At 40.5% G+C, this 11,591-nt stretch overlaps 1 protein-coding gene across 1 annotated transcript; it reads right to left on the bottom strand.

Annotated features, from left to right (window-relative positions):
* Positions 1-2,314: 2,314 nt before the first annotated feature.
* Positions 2,315-7,205, bottom strand: LOC104853463 (mas-related G-protein coupled receptor member X1). Its single transcript, XM_033764081.1, has 3 exons — positions 6,887-7,205; positions 4,915-5,052; positions 2,315-4,126 (listed from the first exon to the last, which is right to left on the bottom strand). The coding sequence occupies exons 1-3, from the start codon at positions 6,895-6,897 to the stop codon at positions 3,154-3,156; spliced, it is 1,122 nt and encodes a 373-aa protein (XP_033619972.1). The 5' UTR covers positions 6,898-7,205; the 3' UTR covers positions 2,315-3,153.
* Positions 7,206-11,591: the final 4,386 nt, after the last annotated feature.

Raw genomic sequence — 11,591 nt, 5'->3', positions numbered from 1 at the left:
AGTAAACGTTTATCTTCCACTGGTAACATTCGGCATTGAAAATTTTTTTACCACTAGTTTTTATTTACAAAGGAAGAAATGAATATGAAATACAAGGACAGGCCAGTCTGCATCACATCTCTCTATGTGGTTCCTCAGAGATTCTGAAATTTGTGTCTATTATTATTATTTTTTTCTTTTATTGAGTTTACTGGTCTATTTTAAGTATACAATATAATTACATTCGTTATTGGGGTCTTGTACCTCTACACGACAGGCTTTGGTTCTCATTTCTTCCCCTTGTCCCTGCCCTCCCTTCACCCCCTCATCCCCTTCCCATTTACAAACACTTTGTTTCCATTTTTTCATTTTCTCATATTTTTTCTTTTCCCTTATTCCCTTTCCCCTACCCTTCTCATTTTCCCTACACCTTTAGCCCTTTTATTCCTATTTCATATGGTCAATTATCTCATTAGGATCTTATGTACCATTATAGCTTTTCACACCAGAGAAACTATTCAGCATTTACACGTGTGCCTTATTTATTACACTTAGGAGTACATCCTCAGTATGTATCCATTTTCCTATGAATGAATCTAATTTCTCATTCTTTATAGCTGAGTAGTATTCCATTTTATAGAAAAACCACATCTTTATCCAGTCTCCAACTGACGGGCAGATGGGCTGTTTCCAAGTTTTAGCTATTACCAACTGTGCCGCTATCAACACTGGTATGCATATATCACTGTAGTATGATTTCTTTAATTCTTTTGGAAAGATACCTGCAGAGGGATGGCGGGGTCAAATGGAACCTCTAGTCCCAGGTCCTTGAGGTATCGCCATATTATGGAGATGTGTCTATTACTTTTTCAAATGTATAACATGACCTGAGAAATGTGAGGTGATCTAAAAATCAATGTCCTATATCAAACACATTTTAAAAGAGTTTCTATAAGATTTGCTGGATTTAATTTCTAAATTTCTAATCACTAGTCACACTAAGGTATATCCTCCCTATCAAAGTACAAAAGGCTTAATGTTTAATTTGTTGGTGAGCAATGTAATGTTGACTTACATTAGCTATGCATTCTTTCTTTCTTTCTCTCTTGTATTTCATCCACAGGGCTCCCTATGAAGGAGATTTCTTCAGCCAAAGCTATACAAATGAGGCAATGACTTACTATGGAATAATTGCCAAGCAGGGCTGATGACATCAAAACAAAGCAGTCTGCCTGTGCACTCACTGCATCTCCTATTGTTCCTGTTTCTCAGCCCTGGAGGATCCCTCACTTGTAGCCACACTGCTGTGTGTGGATGTTGTGTATGGCAGAGGATTCGCTGTGGTGGACTGGGAGACCATTTGATCTGGAGCCAGGGAACCTGACTTCTGTGTACTGTGCTGGGGTGTGACAGCCATGGGTATATTTGACTGGGAACATTGAAAAATATTAGTCGGGGCATTTTCAAAGCTACATGTTACTGTCTTCTGTATTCTGAAAGTTCATTTTTGAACTTGCCTCTTTGAGGTGTGTCTGGGGAGCAGCATCAAAGCTGTGATCTGCAGAGCTTTGCTGTGTCTACATATCCTGATGGGGTGATTCTTTCTGTGTGCTTGAGTTCTTCATAGAATGAGTAGCCACTGGTGCTAAATAATCCTAAACTCTGTCCTGGACCCAGGTTCTACTAATATAATTTGTATGACTATGGGAAGATCAGTTGTGTTTAATTCTAACCCCCATGAGGCCTAAGAACTGGACTGAAGGAAAGGGAGCCAAAATATTGCTGCTAAATCTTGAGACTTACTTCATCTTCTGAAACTTAATAGATCTTTAAAATGTTAATACATGTTGTCAGAGGTAGTTTCCACTTTGATATAAACCTTGAAAGTCAAATGTTAAACTGTGACTTGTTCCATTACTTCTAGACTTATGTCACTCTGGGTAAGACCTAATTGAACACCAGTTTTCAAAGATGAAGGACTTGCTTTTCATAACCAGAATCCAAAAATAGCTTTGCACCCTATCAGAGACAAATTACTCCTGATTTCTCATGAATCTATTGGACTGTTCAAATGCAGTCAAATGTTATTGTTAAATACATTGTTTTCCAAAAGACCTGATGATGTAGTGAGACTCATAGACACATTCACTCTAAACCATGCAGATAATTTTCAATAATGTCCCAATCGCAGGATGGAATATGATTCTAGAAGAGCAGAGTCTAGCAGAAGTATGGGATTATTTATCTTAAACCATCATGTCTATAGCATCATCTGTAGAGTTATTGGGACTGAGAAGGTGATTATTTCCATTGAAATGAAACTGAAAATGAAAAAGTCCAAAAAAAGGATTTAGAGCAGATATTATATAGTTTTACTAGAAAGCCATACAGTATTCTACTTTTAAAGTAAGGTAGAACACACTAACATAGAGCTTTCTCTGAAGAAACCTGACATTTTGCATTGAAATAAATCAGTTCAAGACCCCAAGGAATCACTGAGGATTTCAGAGGCGTGAGCCTGGGAGAGGAGCAGTCAAGCGTGGCAGGGCAGTGTTCATTCCAAAAGCCAGGTTTGATGAAGAGGGTCCTCTTCACTGCTCCCTGCTGCTTCCCAGGCGTCCAGGGTTCCTGGGGCAAAGCTGCCCTCACAGTCCTCCTCCTCAGGTGAGTCCGACAGAGCCTCCCGTAGAAGCAGGTTGAGGTCTGCAGTTACAGTGAGTGCTTAAAGGTGCCAATAAAAAGGGAAATGATGGATTTGCACAGCCAATCCAAGCCAACATGGGCCAAAAATTATCTGTGTTCAGGAATTCACAGAGAAGAAGTGATCTTGATAGCTTTATCTCTATGAAGATTGCATGCAAAATGGGGCAGATAGATCATGGCTTAGGGACGTGAGGAGAGTATGGCTTCTCGCTATGGCTGCTGCAAAGATGGAGTTCCTGGTGGGTGACAAATGCTTATAGTTAAATAAAAGTGCATTTGTGAGCATACGTGCATGTGTATTTTCATACGTAAATGTATGTGTTTATAACTTTATTTATACGTGTATCCATACTATCTATATCTGTGTCAGTGTTTGACCTTACGCAATCATGTTTTCAGTCTTACAGAGGTTCTACTTCCAGGAACGAACCCCTAGAAACACTAATGGGAAGGAATCCTGACCTCTCCACACTATCCAGAGGAAAACCGCATTTGTCCACTTGTCTCCACCTCAGTTACACTCTCTAAGGCTTTCTTGAGAATCAATTTCAGGTATTTTCCCTTCTGCCACTCGTGCTGTTTCTGCTTAAAGGAGCCAACAAAGAAGTAAATGAAGGGGTTGATGCTGCTGTTCATACCAGACATGAGCACAGTAATGGTACTATAGTAAATAAAGTCACTGGTACTTGTAAACCAGGACAACAGGGACAGAAGGATGCCTACAGGCAGGCCACAGAGGAGGAAGACCAGCACTGTGAGCCCGAGGGTCACATACAGCCTGGTCAGTCTCAGCCTCCTGGAGCCACAGAGAATCCTGACCAGCAAGGCCAGGCTGGACCCACACAGAACCACAAACAAAAAGATCAGCCATGCAGCAGTGATGAAAGACATTGTAGGACATGGATAACAGGAAAACCCAACTGATAAGTAACAATATACATGTACCAGGACGCTCAGTAGCAAGGACAAGGCCCAGAGCAGAGCACATATGACAGCTGACATGTGTCTTGGGCGGCGGTGTCTGTGCCAGATGGGCCGCAGGACAGACAGACAGCGCTCAGCACTAATGGCACTGAGCATGCTCAGGCCAGTGATGTAGGAGCACATAATCAAAGGGAATAAAAACCTGTAAATTGTGCCAGAGGTGAAATTGAAGGCATAGAGAAGGTCATTCACAGAGCCTGTGAGGTGGCAGCCCAGGAAGAGAAAGTCAGCTCCTGCCAGGTTGAGGATGTAGACAGAGACCACGTTCCTGCGCATGCGGAAGCCCAGGAGCCAGAGCACAACTGCGTTTCCTGCCAGCCCAACCAGAGTGAAGATAATGTTCAGCCACTCCAGGGTCAGTATTATCCTGTCAAAGCGAAAATCCAGAACACTCACGTTCATTGGTGTGATTTCTTGTTGAATGGTTGAATTCGAGGTCAGAGACTCTCCACAGGTGTCCCTAAGAATACAAAAAGTACTCAGCACCTGTTTCACGCTCTTATTCGTCAGCTCCCTTACCTTAATATATCAGAACTGCTGTCTTTGTGTTGCTGGGGAAGTGACAAAGTCTGGCCGAGATTATATAATTAGTGGTTGGGAGTCCTGGAATGAAGATGCAAACCCATGCTGTGGGTTCTGACTACTGGGCTCTCTCTACTGCAGTATAGATCCTCTATGAGAGGCAAATATTCTATAGTCTAATCATACTGACCCAAACAATTCCTGCCAGCTGTTAGGACGTGTCTCAGAATTTCTTTCTAAGGAAGAGAACAGTCAAGGACAGGATCTAAGGAAGGATTGTGAACCCAAGTATTGCTGTGTCATGGTCCAGTTACTATCCCTACATGAAGTGCTGCAAGAAGACAGAAACAAACCAGACGATTCTCATGACCAGAATTCTCTATCCATACGGGAGAGGTTGTAGAGACGTGAAAGGGATGTAGCCTCTTACAAGCACATTGTGATGATGGCTGGTCATGGTGGGTTTAAAATGGCTCAGTGTGTCAGCCATTAAAGATAGAGGTCTTTCATTTCCCCCAGGTTTTAATGTGGTGTGTGACATTCTCAGTAGTAACTTAGTGAATAAACACATGAAGGAAGAATATAATGGTAGTAGATCATTTGAAGTAAATTGAAAAATTTAACGAAAGGAAGGCGAATTAAAGATATTTTAATAGCCAGTTAAGATGATAAAAATTTCATTTATCATAGTTATTTTGGGGAGAATAGTGTGTTTAAAGAAATTACTTCAGATGGAGCAAATCAGGCACGAGCATCATCATCCAAAGGCTGCCAGCTTCGGGAGCACTCCGATTCATTGTTGTGTGTTCTGTGCCACCATCTGCGATGGCTGCACTCACATTCAGAAGCTCTTCACTGGTGTCCCTAGGAACACAGACAAATGGTTGACCTCTGATGTGCATTTATAAAGTGAGTCCATAAATTGGCTTTGTTGAGGACATAGAAGCATTTTAATGTACAGTGTGGGGTAGGAGTTGAGTTCAAACAGAAATGCCCAATATTATAGAGGATGAAAGGGTAACTGAGGTTGAGGTTGGTCTTCCACTGAAAAGAAGTATTTGAAGTATAAAATATTCAAAGGAAGACAGCTAAGTGTTGTGCTGGGAGGTGTGCAATGTAAATGGACTCCACAGTATCTCCCTGGAGATTTTCATTCTGTTTGTACATGAATGCTTTTGTGTGTGAGGAATCTTTGGAAGGAAATAGAAGTGCAGATCATCAAATGTAAAAGAACATGCTCATGCACTTTATGTCTGGAACAAAAGGGCCAGTTTATATCTGAGTGACTATTAACAAGTGACGGACAGATACATTGTCACTTTGAATCCTCTGAAATACCTATAGGATGACAGTAGTATTTCCATTTTACTGAAGATGGAGTTGGAGGATACAAACTGAAGGATTTGTCCTGGACGCACACTGTGAACTGAACCCAGCAGTGCTGCTCAGGATCCTTCCCTGTGACCAGTAGACTCAGCACCAGAGAGCTGTTGCTTACAAACAGATGAGGGCAAATGCAGAGCAGTCATTTCCAAGTGGGACCTCAACTTTATGGACTAAATAAAACTTAGAATCAATAAATACTTGAGAGAAAGGGAAGACAATGAAATGGGAATGGTGTGAGTTGTGCGTGGATGTTAAATAGGAGCAGCTATCGAGACCCAGAAACCCTCTCCTTCCTTACAGAGGCAGTCATGGCATTGGAGTCCTGATTGACTTGCTCATAAAAGACACCTCTTCAGGAGGAAAGAGGATGTGTCCTCCCCTGTTGCTGCAGAAACACAAGAAGTAGATGGATGCTTCATGCCCTCTCTTACACAGCCAAGATGCCATAGCCTTGGCCTGAACAAAGAAAATATGTTTGGAAAACTAGAAATTCTGTTCCCACCCAGGACAGTGTATTTTGCATATGTGTTTTAGAGCCACTAGGAAACACTACCAGGACCCTGGAGGGCAAAAGGAGAGGGATTTTAGATCTGCCTCCCTATTTCCTATGATTTCTCTTATTTTGCTCTTTATTTCACCTCTGCCTTTGTGGTTGTGAGTTGAACAGCAGAGTGCTTGTACCTGCCTGGCCATCCCCTCCTATTGTTACAACTGGTGCTATGGCTATGGTCTCCCCCAGAAATGACTCACCCCTTCTTTTTATAATTTAGGATTGGACATCCTGCTTCACCGATGCTTGTGTTAGGGTGCTAAACTGTGGACTGTGAATTTCCCTTAATTCTGTCTTTCTTCTTGAATAGACACCTAAAGAAAAGCTTCTGAGTAATTTCAGTTTTGGATAACCTTTTCCTTTGGGCATCTTCACAAGTATATGAAGGAGAATAACTATGAAGGCAAAAAAAAAAAACCTAATAAAATCTAGATTTCAGAAACCTCAGCTCTTGAGTGAAATGCCTGCAGTTAACCTTGCTCTTTCTATAATGAAAAAGCAGAATTTCCCCTGGAAATATCCCAGAGGAGTAGGGAGATGAATCAAAATGGAGAATCATCAAGAGAACCCTTTTATGAACACACATATTTGATGCTCCCAGAACCCGCTTTTCAAATGAAAGCCTCATGTCTTCTCCCTTTCCCTGACGGAAGCTCCATGAACCCCGGGTCTACAACACCCCAAAGTAGAAACAGAGCTTCATAAGCGTAGACAAAACTGACAAGGTTTGAAAATAAGGAATATGATGTTATATGCACTTACCTTTCTTGCATTCTCCTGTCTGGAGTTAGCAAGCAGATCTGTGCTGAAGGAGGGAAGCCTTTCTGGGACTGACGGACACAGCAGATCTCTTCTCTGTCCTCTAAATCAGGAGCTGCTTATGCGACCTAAATACAACCTGGAGAACAAGTGTTGTTCATCAACAAGCGATACAGCCCATTTGGTTTCCTTCCTAGGGACTGTGGACAAATGAGAGAATAGCGGGTTTTGATACATGAGCTCTTACAGACGTATTTCTGAGCATCTTTCCAGTTTCCACTCACAAATCCACTTCTCTTATCTTATGTGGTTTATGTTCCTGTAAGTAATCGCTATCCTGAAGCCTTTAATTGCCAATTCTGAGCCCAGGCAGCAGCAATGTCAAGCAAAGTGAAATGCTTATGAAGCTTTATAAATAAAGAATGAGGTATGGCCCAGGGTCACTTAAGTCTTGCTATGTCTGAACTTTTCCTTCATGTTTTCTTTACCTAGCAGAAATTCATTCATGTCTGTTTTAAGTCTACACAACAGTCACTCAAAAATCTCCCTGAATCCCATTCTGCAGAGGCCACCACTTCCTAAACTTTCCATTTTATCTGTTATTATTATCTCTCAATATTAAGTTTATGTTTCTTTTTTTCCCCATACTAACAGATGGGTCAAACGCCTTTCTTGCAAACTGTGAACAGTTCAGAACACATAGCATATCCTTCTTTCTCCCTCTTTTTTTATCTGTGTAGAGAATCGGTACCGATATGTAACACATCTTAATTGTTTCACCCCTTTGTCCTCCCCTCCTGTAGCCTTACCTCCATCTCTTTTCCTTTACCCGATTTGCAAAAGGTGAATCTCCATATTTCCCAGGATCTAGTTTTCATTTTGCTCTTTATTTATATTTTGGGTTTTTATATGAGGGAGTGCTATTCCTTGTGTACAAATACTGCACTTTCTTTATTTATTGTTTGTTGGTGGATATTTAGGATGCTTCCCTCCTGTTTATCCTATTATACACTGAGCTGCTATAAACCTATATCTCTCTAATGCGATGTCCTCAAGTCTCTTAGGTTGACCCCTAGGAGGGAATACCTGGTCAAATGAAATTTCTTCTTTTTTTCTCAGTGAGTTCATTGGTACTTTTTAGGTATGCAGTACAGTTACATTCATCACTGGGATCTTGTACTTTTACATGACAGGTCTTGGTTCTCATTTTTTCCCCATGCCCCTGCCCTCCCTTTCAAATGAAATTTCTAGCTTTAGTTTTTTTTTTTTTGAGGAATTGCAATACTAATGTCAATAGTGGTTGTTCTAGTCTACACTCCCACCAATGATATGGAAGGGTTTCAGATGTCTCTCAATTATAATCTATTTAAGTATTTAGAAGAATTCTTCAATGGATTAATTCAGTGAGGAAATACTTTGTAAGTATCTTGTAATGAGCTGAATTGAGTTTTTTTGTTTGTTTCCATATGCAGGTGTACATCAGAATAAGGTGGTGTTTAGAAAGTTTCCTCTTAAGTACACCAGATAGATTGGAATAGAACTCACCCTAGTGACTAGTTTCAGCCTCATTTTTTCATATATCACCCCAATTCCCAACATCATCATATTCTGAGGACCCGGAGGTTAGGATTTCTACCTATGGATTAGAAAAAATACAGTTCAGTCCATTGCAAGATACACAGTGTTTGCAAAATGGCTCAGCCTATCGAAGACATTTTCAATGCTGAAAATAGATTGCAATGTAAATGCGATTAAAAATAAGAAATAATTTATCTGTTGCACAACACAAAAGAAGAGAAATCATAGGGTGGAAATCGGGAAAGTTTAGTGTTTATAACTAAGAAAAGTACATTAATATATTGTGGAGTGGAGAGAGGAAGAAGAATATGGCATATGAGCTAAACTCTTCATGATTATTAATGGAAGACTTCTTTCGTCTCTTTTCTTTTTAATTAAATTTATTGGTACAATCTAGGGATACAATACAGTTACATTCATCATTGGGATCCTGTACCTTTACATAATTAGTCTTGATTCTCATTTTTTCCCCTTGTCCCTGCCCTCCGTTCTTTCGTCTCTTAATATGAAAAAACTGAAAATAGAAACATCATTTTACTATTCCAAACAATAGTAATAACAGAAATACAAAGGAGAAGCATAGAAAGGTGAACTTTGGAAAATGGAATTCAGGGAGACTTTCACCTTGCTGTCATTTAGGGTTAAATCATACACATGAAATAATTATGGCTAGATCAATCAAACCAAAGTGGCCAGAGACAACTTTGAGTGGTCCTCGGAAATGCCTCATTAATTCATTTTAAAGCCTCATACCCAGTTTATATCGGATGACACTGCTGCAGCCTAGGCCAAGTATTAGCAATGATAGATATCAAAATGTGAATTACTTATAGTGAGATAAACCACATAAGGTGAAATAAGAGAGGTTTTATGTGAGTGGAAATTGGACAGACGCCCAGAAGCATTTTGGTGATGATTCATGTTTCAAAGCGCTCCATTCTCTAATTTGTTCTCAGTCCTTGTGTAGGAAATCACAGGACTCAGATAGCATCTTGACAAGCCTCACTTGTTTCCTAACATCGACTCCAGCTCCTGTTCGCATCTCCTGATTTAGAAGGTAGAGAAAGGTCCACTGTGTCACTCAATCCCACAAATGCTCTCACTCATCAGCAGAGATCAGCTTGCTACAATGAGGCAGAAGAAGGCAAAAAAGGCAAGGATACATCCCCATCGTTGTCTTTCCAAACTTTGTTGTTCTCGGTACACATTCACATTGCTGGGGCTGGGGATTTAGCTCAGCGGTTCGGTGGCCTGCCTTGCAAGCACAAGGACCCGAGTTCAATCCCCGGTACCAAAAACAAACAAAAACAACAACAACAACAAAAAACCCCACATTACTTAGTTTCCACTTTAGAGTGTGCTACACAGGGGAGCTGTATGCACAGAACTTCCTTCCAGGAAAGGGAAGATGTGAAACTTGCTTCTGAAAATTAGCTGGTGGCAGACGCATATGTGGGTGTTCTCCATAGGGCCATGCAGATCATTCTTCCGTTTGATCCATCATCTTTCCACTTCTCGTCTTCGATCCAAAGATTTAAATTTGGGGTCATGGTAAAAATGCTTCTTTATCCTTAATTTAAATACCACGAAAACCTGTAGGTATGTCATATAATAGCTGAAATAGTGTAATTTCCAGTTTCATTGGTTTTCTCACTTTCAAGTTTAATTTCCTTTTTATACTGGAGAACATACAGAAAGGAAAAGGTTACCACAAAGTGAAATAAGTGAGGAATACTTTTACTTGATTACTTACAAAGATATATAGAAGTAAAGAAAATTGATAATGCGTGGTAAAGCACTCTAAGGCACACAACGGTGAAGTATATTCACCCCACTATTATAAGGACAAATATCATAGCCATTGTTCCCTTTGTACTAGTAAGACAGGATGTCCAGGCAGGTAAGGAAGCACTCCAGTTTCCTACGCACAACTTCACAAGTGGAGCATGAGAATTTGAAAATCCAAAGCCCTCTCCTTATGCTCTCTAGTCTCTTGGTAATTTTCCCTCAGTGACCTCTCATAGGCAAAATAAACACTCTTGGGTGGGAATAAGAATTTCTAGTTTCACTTGCACATCTTCTGTACAACCAAAACTATGCCAGTTAATCAGTTTAAAGCACATCATGATTGATGCAGTTGATTTCGATACCTTTCTACCATGAGAAGAGCATGCATCATGTTTCCAACCAGAGGTCCCTTTTCTAGGTGAGTCTTCAGAATTGAAAGCCAGAAATACCTTGGTTAGTCAGGAGAGGACTTCTGGATTCTGATATGTGTTCCTATCCAGCGTCCACCCGAACCCCTCCCATTTCCTTGGTTTCCTTTTCTTCCATTTCTTGCGTTTATTACTGTTGGATTTCATTTACATCATTTGGATGGCCAGCCTAGAACTTACCTGGGAGTTACCACTTTGCTTTGCTCTCATCTGTTTGCAATGAACAGTTCTGTGAGCCTGAATCTCTGGACGAAAAGAATGAATACTGAGGCAGCATTGCTGGGTTCAACGCACTGTGCGAGGCCAGGACAAATTATTCATCCTGGGCTCAATTCCGTCCTCTCGGAATGGACATAATAATCTCATCTCTTACATCCATGAGAGGATTCAGTCAATATTTATCAATCTCTTCTTTTTTTATTTACTCAAACTAGAGACTTAGGAATACTTCCTCATCACTTTTTAAAAATTAATTTTATTGGTTCAGGCATACATAACGATCGCATTGATCACAGGGAATTTGTACCTGTGCATAATGTATCTTTATTTTGTTAATAGTCGCTTGGGTATAAGCTGGTCCTCCTTCTGCAGGTAAAATCTGCATAACGTATCTGTACAGTTCATGCCCTGCACTTCACTTCCCTCCTGAAGAGTTTTCTCACCCAAAACTTTCCGTATTTCCAAGCAAAGTGAAAATCTCTTTTGACTGAGTGTAAGTTTGTCTACCTCTCAGCAGATGACCTCAGCGTCTTCCTTTAGATAGAGGCGCACTTCAAGAATTCTTTTTAGGGCCCAACCTCAACCTCATTTCTGTCTCCAATATATTACTGGACAGTTCAGTGTGAAGTCAAATCCTACCCAGACACTGTTCGCTACAAAGCTTCTAATTGCTCAGCAGAGCCATTTTGTGAACT

Source organism: Fukomys damarensis, unplaced genomic scaffold (genome assembly GCF_012274545.1).
Source record: "Fukomys damarensis isolate Sample0158 unplaced genomic scaffold, DMR_v1.0_HiC HiC_scaffold_16, whole genome shotgun sequence".
Lineage (NCBI taxonomy): Eukaryota > Metazoa > Chordata > Mammalia > Rodentia > Bathyergidae > Fukomys > Fukomys damarensis.
The sequence above is the reverse complement of the archived record's forward strand: the minus strand, read 5'-3'. Positions and strand labels throughout refer to the sequence as shown.